This window comes from Rhinoderma darwinii, chromosome 5, assembly GCF_050947455.1.
Source record: "Rhinoderma darwinii isolate aRhiDar2 chromosome 5, aRhiDar2.hap1, whole genome shotgun sequence".
Classification (NCBI taxonomy): Eukaryota; Metazoa; Chordata; class Amphibia; order Anura; family Rhinodermatidae; genus Rhinoderma; species Rhinoderma darwinii.
In genome coordinates, this window is record NC_134691.1 from 337,293,797 (window position 1) to 337,311,295 (window position 17,499).

General features: G+C 44.4%; 1 protein-coding gene across 2 annotated transcripts in view; it reads left to right on the top strand.

The window, feature by feature from the left end:
• The window catches only part of LRRC72 (leucine rich repeat containing 72), a 24,172-nt gene extending 6,965 nt beyond the window's left edge, over window positions 1–17,207 (top strand). The window contains exons 4-9 of one of the 2 annotated variants that reach the window (XM_075827780.1): window positions 1,387–1,468; window positions 6,022–6,135; window positions 9,167–9,256; window positions 10,453–10,611; window positions 13,323–13,353; window positions 16,779–17,207. In XM_075827780.1, coding sequence (XP_075683895.1) covers window positions 1,387–1,468; window positions 6,022–6,135; window positions 9,167–9,256; window positions 10,453–10,611; window positions 13,323–13,353; window positions 16,779–16,944 — 642 coding nt within the window. In that variant the 3' untranslated portion in view covers window positions 16,945–17,207. The remainder of the gene's footprint in view (window positions 1–1,386; window positions 1,469–6,021; window positions 6,136–9,166; window positions 9,257–10,452; window positions 10,612–13,322; window positions 13,354–16,778) is intronic. The other variant, XM_075827782.1, reaches the window with a different exon arrangement.
• Window positions 17,208–17,499: the final 292 nt, after the last annotated feature.

A 17,499-nucleotide genomic window follows, 5' to 3' on the forward strand; every position in this document is an offset into this window, starting at 1 on the left:
TGACATTCATTTTCCCTTTTCAAGTCCATAACCTCCATTTATCAGCTCCACTTGTCTGCCCAAGCCTCCGACTTCTCCAGATCATCTGTACATAATACTGTCCTCCTTTGTGGTGCGTAGTTCACACATAAGAAATTCTTCACTAAAATGTACGTGTTTTTTTTTTTTCATTGACTAATATGACAGTGACAGACTAAAGTCCTACCGGGTCTCCTCACCTCCTTCCTATAGTTCGGTGTTAACTCCTCGCAACCCCATATAAAAAGGTACAGCTTAGGCAGCGTATCAATAACAATCATTCTTCCGACATGACTCCGCTATTTAGCTTTAAGCCGTATTGGCGTGGGACATTACTGATCAGTTTTTTTTTCTTTCAATAAGATGCCCATAAAAAAAAAAAACAGACATATATGTATAATAGAAAATCCTTCCTAAATCCACAAGGACAGACAGAATTTCCCTGCCTCAATTTTTCATCACCACCCACCCCCCCTCGTTAATTATAACTCTCAATATCATTATCATGAGAAAAATATCTAGACCTTTTTTAAGTTCTGTCATTGTTTTTGCCATTACAACTTCTCATAGTGGGACATTACAAAGTTGGGCTACTGTTACCGTAAAGAACTCTTTCCTATACATAGATGATGTTCCCTGGTCCTCTATACAGTTCTTGGAATGAATACATATCTAAGGTGTCCTTTTTTTCTCCAAGCTAAACAATGACAATTTATTTCCAGCATCTCATTATAAGAGACCTCCCATCTCATGAATTTATTAATCTAGTAGCCTGCCTTTAAAGCTTCTACAGCTCTCCTATATCCTTTAGACAGTTTACAATATTTAAGGTGAGCCCTGACAATGGATTTAGAGAGTGGTATTGTTATATTTGGATCACAGGTTATGCACTATAAATCTGTATTTGCTTTTGTAGCTGCTGCTTGGCATTGATTGTAATATTTAACAAAAATCACCTAAAAATGTAATTGTGTAAGGTTTTTTTTCCAAAACTTTGACTGCTTTAAACCAATGGTGGGAACCTGTAGGAAATGAAAAACAAAATAGTGATGTTTTATGCACAGTGACATTAGATCATGTGATCTCTTTGTCCAATGGCTGAAGGGTGCAATAACGTTTTGGCTATAGTGAGGTAATGTCCTGTGGGTACCATTGGATGAAGCGGTGGGACTGCGGAAAAATTTGAATGGTAAGTAAAATAGAAAACATTTCCTACATCGTCACTGTGTATTGAGACCCCCACCAAAGGCAATCACATGGCTTTGGCGCTGTACGGGCCGCTATGCCCCTTCATCACATCTCGGTATCTCCAATTGAAATCAATGAATCTGTTTCGTTTATGTATGTTCTCCACAATTTTTATTTCAGATATCAAAGTTAAACTTTCTAGGCAATAATTTCCGTCTGACAGAGTTATATCTGAACAGCAATGAACTCTATGATATAACAGGTGAGGCTCCAAAGTGACTTGAGTTTTTCATCCTGAGCCCGAGTAATGTGTAAGATTCTGTATTACTAAACCTGGCCATAAACGTTTGGATTTTGGATTTTGTAGCCATATCCGGCAATTGGGAGTCAATCATGATATTTGGGGGGGGGGGGGTAGGGTGAGAAAGAGGGATTCCAAAGATCAAAAGTGGGCCACACACCGAGGGGAATTTTACCTTCTAACATGTCTGGAAAGAGATAACATTGGTGACTCCACCAGCAGAATAGTGAGTACAGCTCTGGAGTATAATACAGGATGTAACTCAGGATCAGTACAGGATAGGTGATGTAATGTATGTACACAGTGACTCCACCAGCAGAATAGTGAGTGCAGCTCTGGAGTATAATACAGGATGTAACTCAGGATCAGTACAGGATAAGTAATGTCATGTATGTACACAGTGACTCCACCAGCAGAATAGTGAGTGCAGCTCTGGAGTATAATACAGGATGTAACTCAGGATCAGTACAGGATAAGTAATGTAATGTATGTACACAGTGACTCCACCAGCAGAATAGTGAGTGCAGCTCTGGAGTATAATACAAGATGTAACTCAGAATCAGTACAGGATAAGTAATGTATGTACACAGTGACTCCACCAGCAGAATAGTGAGTGCAGCTCTGGAGTATAATACAGGATATAACTCAGGATCAGTACAGGATAAGTAATGTAATGTATGTGCACAGTGACTCCACCAGCAGAATAGTGAGTGCAGCTCTGGAGTGTAATACAGGATATAACTCAGGATCAGTACAGGATAAGTAATGTAATGTATGTACACAGTGACTCCACCAGCAGAATAGTGAGTGCAGCTCTGGGATATAATACAGGATGTAACTCAGGATCAGTATAGGATAAGTAATGTAATGTATGTACACAGTGACTCCAGCAGCAGAATAGTGAGTGCAGCTCTGGAGTATAATACAGGATGTAACCCAGGATCAGTACAGGATAAGTAATGTAATGTATGTACACAGTGACTCCACCAGCAGAATAGTGAGTGCAGCTCTGGAGTATAATACAGGATATAACTCAGAATCAGTACAGGATAAGTAATGTATGTACACAGTGACTCCACCAGCAGAATAGTGAGTGCAGCTCTGGGGTATAATACAGGATGTAACTCAGGATCAGTATAGGATAAGTAATGTAATGTACACAGTGACTCCACCAGCAGAATAGTGAGGGCAGCTCTGGAGTATAATACAGGATATAACTCAGGATCAGTACAGGATAAGTAATGTAATGTATGTACACAGTGACTCCACCAGCAGAATAGTGAGTGCAGCTCTGGAGTATAATACAGGATGTAACTCAGGATCAGTACAGGATAAGTAATGTAATGTATGTACACAGTGACTCCACCAGCAGAATAGTGAGTGCAGCTCTGGGGTATTAACAGGATGTAACTCAGGATCAGTATAGGATAAGTAATGTAATGTATGTACACACTGACTCCACCAGCGGAATAGTGAGTGCAGCTCTGGAGTATAATACAGGATGTAACTCAGGATCAGTACAGGATAAGTAATGTAATGTATGTACACAGTGACTCCACCAGCAGAATAGTGAGTGCAGCTCTGGAGTATAATACAGGATGTAACTCAGGATCAGTATAGGATAAGTAATGTCATGTACACAGGGACACATCTTTATATTTATATTCATTCTCTATATAAACTGTAAGGCTGGGTTCACACGACCTATTTTCAGACGTAAACGAGGCGTATTATGCCTCGTTTTACGCCTGAAAATAGGGCTACAATACGTCGGCAAACATCTGCCCATTCATTTGAATGGGTTTGCCGACGTATTGTGCAGACGACCTGTAATTTACGCGTCGTCGTTTGACAGCTGTCAAACGACGACGCGTAAATTGACTACCTCGGCAAAGAAGTGCAGGGCACTTCTTTGCCACGTAATTTGAGCCGTTCTTCATTGAACTCAATGAAGAGCAGCTCAAGATATACGAGCGTCACAGACGCCTCGTATATTACGAGGAGGAGCATTTACGTCTGAAACTACGCAGCTGTTTTCTTCTGAAAACATGCTGTCATTTCAGCCGTAAATGCCAGCTAGCGTGTGAACATACCCTTATATGGGGATGAGAGGTGGAGATTCCCTTCATGGACACTTTACATTTATATATGTGTTCAGCCTTTGTGTGCTGTAATTCTGATTCCCTTTGATACATTTGTGATTACTTTTGGGTGGACCTTTAATAGCGCTCTCGTGATCAGACATCAGCAGCGTCTTTTTCGCATCATGGCAGACACATTCCCTCCGCTGGGTCAGAGAACACAATGATAGATAACGGCTGCAGTTCATTTGGTTGCATATGGCAGCTGTACAGGAGTGATTTATCTTCCGCTGTGCGATAATCCTTCTTTCAGCTCCACTCTGCAGATTTTCCTTTGATTTCTTTACACTTTCCATTTAGAAGGATCAGAGTGAAGACTGGAGCAAAGGTGTGAGATAAGTTATTACTTAGATCTGTGCTGGCCTGTCCTGGAGCAATGTGTTTCCATTTTGCTTCATAGCAGCAGGAAAAAATAAAGTGATTAAACAAAGGGAAGTATAAGTTTACTATCCTCTGAGCCGTTATCTGTTCCTTGGAAAGCTGGGTGCACCTACTACGGCCACCATTACCGCTCCACTATTGTCATCCAGGTTTTCCAGTCTTCTGAATGACAAACCTTAATGTTCAGAAATTCATCCACCGCTCCTGCACTGCTGCATAACTGGGCAGAATTAGCATCCAGGAAAGCTGGGTAAGGCCTGATTCACATTGCGCTAAACCTCTCCATACGGCTCAATTAGCCTAGCGGAGGCCAAAATAGCGTCCCTTTGGCCTCCTTCGGGCTGGTATACGTCGATATACCTTTTTTTTTGAGGATGGAATAACGTACTAGACTATGCTATTCGATCCTGAGGGTTCCAGCAAAAAAAAGGAATACCGTGCGGAATACTTTTTTTTTCTAACATGGGAGCCTATGTGTGACGGATGCCACTTTATGGCATCCGTCACCAGTATATGTTAAACATAAACCTCGGGGAGCTTCCATGGGGCTGGATTCCCAGGGAAGAGCATCAGGCAGCGCTCGGCTCTGGGATTCTGGCCCTGGGGAAGCCCCTTACTACACTGTCCAAATATGTACAGTGATGTCAGGGGCTTTCAACTAAAGAGTCCACGACTAGAGAATCAGAAGCGTTCTGGCTGGGGACTCCGGGACGGGAGAAGCCCCCGACATCACTGTCCATATATGGACAGTGACTTCAATGGTTTTCCCAAGACAGGAGTCTCCGACCAAAGCACTTGCAATGATCTGGCCTGGGACTCCGTAGTTGAAAGCCTGACCTTATTGTTCATATATGAACAGTGATGTAAGGGGCTTCCCAGGCACAGCGCTTCAGGTAGCTATCTCCCAGGGGCGTTTGTGAGACGTATCCCACTCCAGACGGGAGTTCAGCGACAAATACCTAAGGTGAAAGGAAATAATGCAACGTTAATCAGGCCTAATTTACATGTGGTAGCACTATTGGGGGCCATATTGGCTGTTACTCAGCTTTCCCAGAAGAAGATATAACTAAGGAATGGCGGAATAAAATAATAATAGACTGCAGTATAATGAAGTTTGCGGGCATATAGCACTCCGTAGCCAATCAGATCATAGGAATGGTGACATCAGAGGAGTGTCATGTAAAGTGCCGTGACCTGTCCACTCATGTGATGATGTTAGTGAGGACTGAGCTGCATGTGACGGGGCAGTGTCATGATATAAGGAGGGGAATAGAGACAAATGTGAGGATACAGACTAAAAATTACATAATGGAAGTAGCAGTGTTCCCCAGCAGCACATAGTATTTCAGCAGATGAGTGTGTTGAACTTGAGAGGTCACAGACTGGCAGTTACATAGTGGAAGGAACAAGGTCCACAGCAGCAGAGAGTATTTCAGGAGAGGCGTGTGCTGATCTTGTAGGAAGTCACAGACTGAGATGGAAGGAGCAGGGTCCCTCCGTTGCACAGAGTATTTCAGGAGAGGCATGTGCTGATCTTGTAGGAAGTCCCAGACTGAGGTGGAAGGAGTATGATATATCAGCAGCACAGAGTATTTCAGGAGAGGAGTGTGCTGGTCTTGTTGGAAGTCCCAGACTGAGGTGGAAGGAGCATGAACTATCAGCAGCACAGATTATTTCAGGAGAGGAGTGTGCTGGTCTTGTAGGAAGTCCCAAACTGAGGTGGAAGGAGTATGATCCCTCAACAGCACAGAGTATTTCAGGGGAGGAGTGTGCTGGTCTTGTGGGAACTGACATACTGAGGTGGAAGGAGCTGGGTCCCTTTGTTGCACAGAGTATTTCAGGGAATGAAGGAGCTGATATTATGGAGGGCAGTGATCTGTGATGATGTAATGGGGGATTTATTCCTTGGGCCGTTCTTCTGACCCACATATATCGTTCTCTTCAGGTATCACCATTATATTAATAGGTTCTTGTTTTTCCTTCTAATTCCAGGATCTCTGAAGCATTTAACTTCATTGCATATTCTAATGTTACATGACAATCATCTGACAAACCTCCAGGCAACGGTGAAGGAACTGAAGGGGATGACGACGCTCCGCGTTCTCCGTAATCACGATCTGTATATTAGTCACCGCGTGCTCGGGAGACTCTGTAGTCACTAGAAGCTGCGGCTTTTCTCTTTTTCTTAGTTTGCAGAAATAAAAGCAGGAATCGTTCATTCTGTATGGGGAGCTCTGTGCACCCCACAGCTTACACCCCAAACCCTATAGAATTGGTTGAGCAATAACTGGAGTCCATGACGTATAATTGTCCCAGCAGAGCTCCTATAGACAAAGTTCCTGCTTTATATATGCTGATTCAATATGGCTCCTACCAGGAGCTTAGCTAAAGGCTCATGGGCCCTGGTGCAAAAATTCAGCTTGGGGCCCCCCTACCCCTCCCCAACACCTCTAGACCCCTGCGCACGCCTATGCCCAGCCACCTTGCCCGACAGAGCCAATGGATGCCCTCACAGTACAATGCTCCCCATAGCTGCCCCCCCCCCACAGTATAATGGTACCATAGCTGCCCCCACAGTATAATGCCACCATAGCTGCCCCCACAGTATAATGCTCCCCATAGCTGCCCCCACACACAGTAGAATGCTCCCCATAGCTTCCGCCCACACAGTATAATGCCCCCATAACTGCCCCCACAGTATAATGTTCCCCCACACAGTATAATGCCCCCATAGCTGCTCCCACACAGTATAATGCCCCCCATAGCTGCCCTCCACACAATATAATGCCCCCATAGCTGCCCCCACACTGTATAATGCCCCCCATTGCTGCCCTCCACACAATATAATGCCCCCCATAGCTGCTCCCACACAGTATAATGCCCCCCATAGCTGCTCCCACACAGTATAATGCCCCCATAGCTGCCCCACACAGTATAATGCCCCCATAGCTGCTCCCACACAGTATAATGCCCCCATAGCTGCCTGCGCCAAGCCTCTCGCGGCGCAGTGAATGATGGAGCGAGGCTCCAGCATTGAATTGAACTGTATCTGCATCCTGAGGACGCAGATACAGTTGGAAGCGGGACCAGTGCGGTCAGCGCTGTGTGGGAATGGGGCCCCCCAGGCTCAGGAGCCTGGTCGCAACTGCTCCTACTGTAATGGGTTTCAAACCGCTTTAGCACATGTAGTAAAAGTCATTCATTTCAGGGCGCTGTACGGAGGAAATACAGAAGGTATTAAGTACTGCACATGAATTCGCTGGGCGATGGGTACCCAGTGAAGGGACCGGCAAAGGGGGAGGTAGATCAAAGGACGAGGTAGATTAACCAGGCAGCAGAGTTGAGGGTGTATCGGAGGGGTGCAATAGTGTTAGATAGGAGGCCACAGAGACGGATGTTGCAGAGGCGGGAGATGATCAGGACATGTACTGGTATTTTTGTTGACTCTAGTTTGAGAAAAGAGCAGACTCGAGAAATATTTTGGATGTGGAGGCAGCAGGAGGTGGTGAGTGTTTTGATATGTGGTCTGAAGGACAGGGTGGAATCAAAGGTTATTCCGAGGCAGGGAACGTGTGGAACCATTGACAGGGATTGATAGTTGTGGTTATAGGGTTGAGAGAGATGGAGAAAAGATGATGGATTTTGTTTTCTTTATGTTGATTTAGGAAGCAGGAGGAGAAGAAGGAGATTGTGATAGAAACTTTAAGACTGGATAGCAGAGCGGTAACATCGGGGCCAGAGGGGTACATTTGAGTGTTATCGGTATAAAGTGGTACTGCAAGCCATGGGATTCGAAGAGCTGTCCCAGGCCAAAGATATAGATGGAGAAGAGTAGGGGGTCCCAGGACACAGCCCTGAGGGGCACTAACAGAGAGAGGGTGAGACGAGGAGGAGGTGGGTGATACTAAACGATCAGTGGGTGAGGTATGAGAAGATCCAGGAGAGGACCAAGTCTGTGATGCCAGGGGACGAGGGTGAGGTATGAGAAGATCCAGGAGAGGACCAAGTCTGTGATGCCAGGGGACGAGGGTGAGGTATGAGAAGATCCAGGAGAGGACCAAGTCTGTGATGCCAGGGGACGAGGGTGAGGTATGAGAAGATCCAGGAGAGGACCATGTCTGTGATGCCAGGGGATGAGGGTGAGGTATGAGAAGATCCAGGAGAGGACCATGTCTGTGATGCCAAGGGACGAGGGTGAGGTATTAGAAGAACCAGGAGAGGACCATGTCTGTGATGCCAAGGGACGAGGGTGAGGTATGAGAAGATCCAGGAGAGGACCATGTCTATGATGCCAGCGCATGAGGGTGAGGTATGAGAAGATCCAGGAGAAGACCAAGTCTGTGATGCCAGGGGATGAGGGGTGAGGTATGAGAAGATCCAGGAGAGGACCAAGTCTGTGATGCCAGGGGACGAGGGTGAGGTATGAGAAGATCCAGGAGAGGACCAAGTCTGTGATGCCAGGGGACGAGGGTGAGGTATGAGAAGATCCAGGAGAGGACCATGTCTGTGATGCCAGGGGATGAGGGTGAGGTATGAGAAGATCCAGGAGAGGACCATGTCTGTGATGCCAAGGGACGAGGGTGAGGTATGAGAAGAACCAGGAGAGGACCATGTCTGTGATGCCAAGGGACGAGGGTGAGGTATGAGAAGATCCAGGAGAGGACCATGTCTATGATGCCAGCGGATGAGGGTGAGGTATGAGAAGATCCAGGAGAAGACCAAGTCTGTGATGCCAGGGGATGAGGGGTGAGGTATGAGAAGATCCAGGAGAGGACCATGTCTGTGATGCCAGGGGATGAGGGTGAGGTATGAGAAGATCCAGGAGAGGACCAAGTCTGTGATGTCAGGGGACGAGAGAATGTGTAACAGGGAGAAGTCAACTGTGTCGAAGGAAAAGGATAGGAAGGGGGCTCCACCAGGTCTCCATGACTTGGGACTATAAGACGCACATCATTTTTAGTGCAGCAGAATTGTAGCGTTGTATGGCAATGCAGATGTCTATGCCTTTCAGGGCTTTTTAAAAGCTGGGTGACTACTTTGGGCACCTCGGTATCACTGAGCAGACATAGGATCCCTTACACATGAATGGTAGAAGTTTGTGTCCGTCTTATATCTCTGTCTGTTTGCTCCTGTACAGATTTATTTCATAACCCGCTGGAACAAGACGCCGGTTACCGCCATTCCGTCATTCACCACCTTCCCTCAGTGCAGCTCCTCGATCGTGAACGTAAGCGTGCCCTCACGTCTGTTAACAATTCCAGCCGCACTGTTTTTCCTAGCTGTAAAAACGCAACACGACAAACACCACATGTGTCTAAATCAAAACAGATGCGCTGCCCGCAGCTCACATATTTTCGGCTTTCCTGCCGTCTTCTGAGACAAGTGACAAAGTGCAGTCACAAATTAAAGGGGATTTGTCAAATGAGTATTCAGAAAATCTGCTCAATGCCAGGCGGCTGCTTTGTGTTGTTTAATATTATGTGGCAGTAAATTTACATCTCTCTGACTACATGAGGCGAACGGCCTGGCATTGCACGACACGGGGGTGTAAGGAGGAGGGAGGCTTGTTATAACCTTATATAAACTGGATATTTTTGTAGAATTACAAATACCCAAGAGAAACTAAAAATATATATAATGTGGAAACCAAACAACAAACTATTTTTCTCTAAGCCGTTCTAATTTAAGCGTAACCAGCTGTCTGTGACTTTACAATTTTTTTCTATCTATCTATGATAGATAGATAGATAGATAGATAGATAGATAGATAGATAGATAGATAGATAGATAGATAGATAGATAGATAGATATGAGATAGATAGATAGATAGATAGATATGAGATAGATAGATAGATAGATAGATATGTGATAGATAGATAGATAGATAGATAGATAGATAGATAGATAGATAGATAGATAGATAGATAGATAGATAGATAGATAGATAGATAGATATGAGAGATAGATAGATAGATAGATATGAGATAGATATGAGAGATAGATAGATAGATAGATAGATAGATAGATAGATAGATAGATAGATAGATAGATAGATAGATAGATAGATAGATAGATATGAGATAGATAGATATGAGATAGATATGAGATAGATATGAGATAGATAGATAGATAGATAGATAGATAGATAGATAGATAGATAGATAGATATGAGATAGATAGATAGATAGATAGATAGATAGATAGATAGATAGATAGGATAGATAGAATTATAAAAAAAACAACATTTATTTTAGTCCCAGATAAATGGAACTGATATTATTGGAGTGTATATATTGATATTATTGGAGTGTATATATTGATATTATTGGAGTGTATATATTGATATTATTGGAGTGTATATATTGATATTATTGGAGTGTATATATTGATATTATTGGGGTGTATATATATCTCTTGCTGCAGATGTCACACAGAAGGAAAAAGAAGAAGCTTTCAAGCTCTATAATCCGCACAGAACGGCCGTGATACAGTCCCTGGGTTTTGGGAGAAGAATAGACTCAGTCCCCGGTAGCAGACCAGCAGTTCAGATCTCCGCCGGCCACAGATCATCCAAAAGTTTGCGTAAGTTTGGTTGTAGATGAACTGCATGTATGAAATAGACACCAGATGTTTTAGTGCAGTGGCCTCCAACTTGTGGCTCCCCAGTTGTTGCAAAACTGCAATTCCCATCATGCCCTCATAGTCACTTGCTTTCAGGGCATGCTGAGAGTTGTTTTTTTGCAACAGGAGAGCCACACATTGGAGATCACTGTAAGGCCCTGTTTACACTGAGGTGTTTTTTTTACGCAGAAAAAGCACCAAAAACCGTCCGAAAACGCAGATCAAAATCTGCCTCAAAATTCCAGACGGAATTTTGAGGCAGAATTTTCTGCATGCAAAAAACTCAGTGTGAACAGATCCTAATAGTGTGCAATTAAAGAGGCTCTGTCACCACATTATAAGTGCCCTGTCTCCTACATAAGGAGATCGGCGCTGTAATGTAGGTGACAGTAATGCTTTTTATTAAAAAAATGATCTGTTTACACCACTTTATTAGGGGATTTTAGATTTATGCTAATGAGTTGCTTAATGCCCAAGTGGGCATGTTTTTACTTTAGACCAAGTGGGCGTTGTACAGAGGAGTGTATGACGCTGACCAATCAGTGACCAATCAGTGACCAATCAGCGTCCTGCACTTCTCTCCATTCATTTACTCAGCGCATAGGGATCCTGTTAGATCCTTATGTGCTGTCTTATACTTACACATTAACAATACTGAAGTGTTTAGACAGTGAATAGACATTCCACGGGATGTCTATTCATAATCTCTGCACTTCGTTACTGTTTCTGTGGTAGTTACAGCAGAGGAAGCGTAATCTCGTTGTAACCTGTCATTTACAGCAAGATCTCGCGAGATTACGCTTCCTCTGCTGTAACTACCACAGACAGAGTAACGAAGTGCAGAGATTGTGAATAGACATCCCGTGGAATGTCTATTCACTGTCTAAACACTTCAGTATTGTTAATGTGTAAGTATAAGACAGCACATAAGGATCTAACAGGATCCCTATGCGCTGAGTAAATGAATGGAGAGGAGTGCATGACGCTGATTGGTCACTGATTGGTCACTGATTGGTCAGCGTCATGCACTCCCCTGTACAACGCCCATTTGGTCTAAAGTAAAAACACGCCCACTTGGGCATTAAGCAACTCATTAGCATAAATCTAAAATCGCTAATAAACTGGTGAAAACAGATCGTTTTTTTTTATAAAAAGCATTTCTGTCATCTACATTATAGCGCCGATGTCCTTATATAGGAGACAGGGCACTTATAATGTGGGGACAGAGCCTCTTTAAACTTATCCAACATGGCCACTGAGATTGTCTTGTCCTCACAAGACCTTCTCCTCTGCTCCTCACATCATCGTCTCCAAGACTTCTCCCGTGCATTCCCCACACTCTGAAACGCTCTACCCCAACACATCAGACTCTCTCTTACAATCCAAACCCTCAAATGCAACCTGAACACCCCCTCTTAAGAAAGGTCTACACCCTACAATAACCCGGCCGCCACTACACAACCGGATCTTGTGGAAAGTCTTAGCAGAAGATTGGAAGCCGTTACAGCCACAAAAGGGGCCGACTCCATATGAACACCCGTGGTTTTGGAACGGGATGTCCAACAAGCTCATATAGGTGTGATGTTCATATAGGTGCGATGGTGATATAGGTGTGATGGTCATATAGATGTGATGGTCATATAGGTGCGATGGTGATATAGGTGTGATGGTCATATAGGTGTGATGGTCATATAGGTGTGATGGTCATATAGGTGTGATGGTCATATAGGTGTGATGGTCATATAGGTGTGATGGTCATATAGTTGTGATGGTCATATAGGTGTGATGGTCATATAGGTGTGATGGTCATATAGGTGTGATGGTCATATAGGTGCGATGGTCATATAGGTGCGATGGCCATATAGGTGCGATGGCCATATAGGTGCGATGGTCATATAGGTGCGATGGGCATATAGGTGCGATGGTCATATAGGTGCGATGGTCATATAGGTGCGATGGTCATATAGGTGCGATGGTCATATAGGTGCGATGGCCATATAGGTGCGATGGGCATATAGGTGCGATGGTCATATAGGTGCGATGGTCATATAGGTGCGATGGTCATATAGGTGGGATGGGCATATAGGTGCGATGGTCATATAGGTGCGATGGTCATATAGGTGCGATGGTCATATAGGTGCGATGGTCATATAGGTGCGATGGGCATATAGGTGCGATGGCCATATAGGTGTGATGGTCATATAGGTGCGATGGGCATATAGGTGCGATGGGCATATAGGTGCGATGGTCATATAGGTGCGATGGGCATATAGGTGCGATGGTCATATAGGTGCGATGGCCATATAGGTGCGATGGCCATATAGGTGCGATGGGCATATAGGTGCGATGGGCATATAGGTGCGATGGTCATATAGGTGCGATGGGCATATAGGTGCGATGGTCATATAGGTGCGATGGCCATATAGGTGCGATGGCCATATAGGTGCGATGGCCATATAGGTGCGATGGGCATATAGGTGCGATGGGCATATAGGTGCGATGGGCATATAGGTGCGATGGTCAGGGGGCCACATGATTTTGACCATATAGTGTAGCTAGTTTCTCCTTCTACTTGAGATTAAAATCCCATAGAGTTGTAGCTGGGGGTAATTTTCAGTTTGGGGTGAAATTTCTTAAAAATTATTTTAAATAACTGTTCCTTTTTTTTTCAGGAAATTGTGCCAATACAAGCAATTCTAACAGGTGGGTAACAGAACTGCAATGTTATTCTCCTGTGAACCGAACCACAGACTCCGTGTTTATAGCAGGCGTAGATTTACGTTTACTTACTGTTAGGTGAAAATGTGGCTAAATTATAAGTTTGGCGCAAATCACTCCAACTACTTCCTTTACTGACTGGCAATAAAATAGGACATAGTAAATGTGGGTCGTTCTGTAAATGGAGAGTCATCGATTTCTATTCACTGACATTTTATTATGATGCATTTTTCCATACTAGAAAATAAGCATATTGAAATCTCCACTGTAATTACCTCTGTGGATATATCACAGGCGGGACAAACTAACTAATTGGAGTAAGGATATGTTCACACGGCCTATTTTCAGGCCGTAAACGCCCCGAGAAAAGGCTGAATTACGGGGGCTGAACGCCTCCAAACATCTGCCCATTGATTTCAATGGGAAAAACGGCGTTTCGTTCCCACAGGGCGTTTTTTTTCACGCCGCTTGTAAAAATGTCGCGTACCAAAACGCCCTGTAAAAATAAGGTGTATGTCACTTCTTGAGCCGATTTTGGAGCCATTTTTTATTGTCTCAATAGAAAAACCGCTCCAAAAACGCATAAAAAAACGCTTGATGCATAAAAAACGGCTGAAAATCAGAGGCGGTTTTCCCTTGAAAACAGTTCCGTATTTTACAGCCGTTTTTTGTTAAGCGTGGGCACATAGCCTAATAAGGCACTGTCCTGCCTGGATGTGGCAGGATCCTATGGATATGCCATAAATGTCTGAGATGGGAATATCCCTTTAAATGACGTCATTAACACAGGGGTTCACTTACTTTTTCTCCCTGCACTGTGGATGTTTACTCAATGTGCTCAATAAAAGACATGAACAGTCCAACTATTCGTGTGTTATTAAAGGGTAACTAAACTTTCAACAAACTTCTGACATGACAGAGTTACCGTCTCAGTGCTCGGACCCCCACCAATCAAAGCTTCTGACATGACATAGTTACCGTCTCAGTGCTCGGACCCCACCAATCAAAACTTCTGACATGTTACCGTCTCAGTGCTCGGACCCCACCAATCAAAGCTTCTGACATGTCATAGTTACCGTCTCAGTGCTCGGACCCCCACCAATCAAAGCTTCTGACATGTCATAATTACCGTCTCAGTGCTCGGACCCCCACCAATCAAAGCTTCTGACATGTCATAGTTACCGTCTCAGTGCTCGGACCCCCACCAGTCAAAACTTCTGACATGTCATTGTTACCATCTCAGTGCTCGGACCCCCACCAATCAAAGCTTCTGACATGTCATAGTTACCGTCTCGGTGCTCGGACCCCCACCAATCAAAGCTTCTGACATGTCATAATTACCGTCTCAGTGCTCGGACCCCCACCAATCAAAGCTTCTGACATGTCATAGTTACCGTCTCAGTGCTCGGACCCCCACCAGTCAAAACTTCTGACATGTCATTGTTACCATCTCAGTGCTCGGACCCCCACCAATCAAAGCTTCTGACATGTCATAGTTACCGTCTCAGTGCTCGGACCCCCACCACTCAAAGCTTCTGACATGTCATAGTTACCGTCTCAGTGCTCGGACCCCCACCACTCAAAACTTCTGACATGTTATAGTTACCGTCTCAGTGCTCGGACCCCCACCAATCAAAGCTTCTGACATGTCATAGTTACCGTCTCAGTGCTCGGACCCCCACCAGTCAAAACTTCTGACATGTCATTGTTACCATCTCAGTGCTCGGACCCCCACCAATCAAAGCTTCTGACATGTCATAGTTACCGTCTCAGTGCTCGGACCCCCACCACTCAAAACTTCTGACATGTCATAGTTACCGTCTCAGTGCTCGGACCCCCACCACTCAAAACTTCTGACATGTCATAGTTACCGTCTCAGTGCTCGGACCCCCACCACTCAAAACTTCTGACATGTCATAGTTACCGTCTCAGTGCTCGGACCCCCACCAATCAAAACTTCTGACATGTCATTGTTACCATCTCAGTGCTCGGACCCCCACCAATCAAAGCTTCTGACATGTCATAGTTACCGTCTCAGTGCTCGGACCCCCACCAATCAAAGCTTCTGACATATCATAATTACCATCTCAGTGCTCGGACCCCCACCAATCAAAACTTCTGACATGTTATAGTTACCGTCTCAGTGCTCGGACCCCCACCAATCAAAACTTCTGACATGTTATAGTTACCGTCTCAGTGCTCGGACCCCCACCAATCAAAGCTTCTGACATGTCATAATTACCGTCTCAGTGCTCGGACCCCCACCAATCAAAACTTCTGACATGTCATTGTTACCATCTCAGTGCTCGGACCCCCACCAATCAAAGCTTCTGACATATCATAATTACCGTCTCAGTGCTCGGACCCCCACCAATCAAAACTTCTGACATGTTATAGTTACCGTCTCAGTGCTCGGACCCCCACCAATCAAAGCTTCTGACATGTCATAATTACCGTCTCAGTGCTCGGACCCCCACCAATCAAAGCTTCTGACATGTCATAGTTACCGTCTCAGTGCTCGGACCCCCACCAATCAAAGCTTCTGACATATCATAATTACCGTCTCAGTGCTCGGACCCCCACCAATCAAAGCTTCTGACATGTCATAGTTACCGTCTCAGTGCTCGGACCCCCACCAATCAAAGCTTCTGACATGTCATAATTACCGTCTCAGTGCTCGGACCCCCACCAATCAAAACTTCTGACATGTTACTACGACATGTCAGAAGTTGGTTGAACGTTTAGTTACCCTTTAATTTAGTTACATTGTGTTTGTCTAGAACTGTGACTTTGATAACAATCAGACCACATTTTATTAGTGATCAATGCACAATCAAGGTCATTTCAAAGGGTTCACTTACTTTTTCTTGCACTTGTGGTATGCAGTTCAGTGGGGAATGTATAAATTTGTATGTACGGAGCTCCGCCTAGTGGTGGCTGCAGGCAGTCAGACTTTTATCATGTCACTATGGCGGATCTGGAGCTCTGTATCAGAAAAATGGACCGTCAACTCTTATAAAGATGTATGTTGTATTTTCTGGGGTTTTCGGGGTAAAATCTCGGAGGGCTGACTCCAATGTTTCACTATGTAGAAGTTGGCAGTCACCTTCTTTTTCCTTAGAGAAACATTGAAGTCAAGCGCAGGGAAGTCCTAGCCGTAAAGGAGTCCTCCGCTTTGGACAATCCCTACTTGTAAGAAAGGTCCATTGACAATAAGCAGCTCACAAAGTCTCCCCCTGCTGGGACCCCAGCGATCAGCTGTAATCTGTGGGGAAACCTGTCAGTTAACGGTATGTTCACACGTGGCGTAATACTGCAGATTTTCCACAACGTATCTCATGGCGGAGAATCCGCAGCGGAATAAAGTGCAAACCTTGTCGTATTGATCGGAGTCTCTACATTTTCCATAGGAAAGACTTGATTACCCTGGAAGATAAAGTTTTACTAAGAGGATATCAAAGATCCATTATGCAATTTACACTCTTGGATTGGAATAAGATCCCAGTCTCCAGACTGAAACGCACTGAAGAAAAGTCCATGGAAGCGCCTCAGTTATTAACTCTCCAGTTTCGGTGATAAGGTGAATGGAAAGGGTGAGGGAAAACCCGCACTAAACATTGTAATGACTTCTGAGGCTGCCCCACTGATTGGCAGCACAAGTTCCAGCATGACGTCCCGGCCATATCCCAGTATTACTTCATCTGCCCATAATGCCATTACACCTGTCAATGTTACAGGACATGAAAGGTAATTAGAGAGTAACTCCGACCATAACGCTTATTATCAATTGTTCAGTCATCATTTCTGATCTACATGGGGTATTAAAACTATAAAATCTATATTGGTTTTTCGATGTATTGCCTTTTTTTACTTTTTTACTTACATCATGCCTTAAGATGGAGCATATTTGTTTTTTACCTTCCTCTTCAGCTCATTATCGCCCCCTGCTGAGTAAGTAATTTATATGAGCTGCCAGTATGGGGGGGGGGGACGACTGTTCTGTGTACATTTCGCCATATTCAACCACAACATTTATTAACTCAGGACTAACCAATTGTTAGCCTCTTCTTAGTGTTTATAACTGCTATTATACTATCTCCTATGTACAAGAATATAACAACTATAATACTG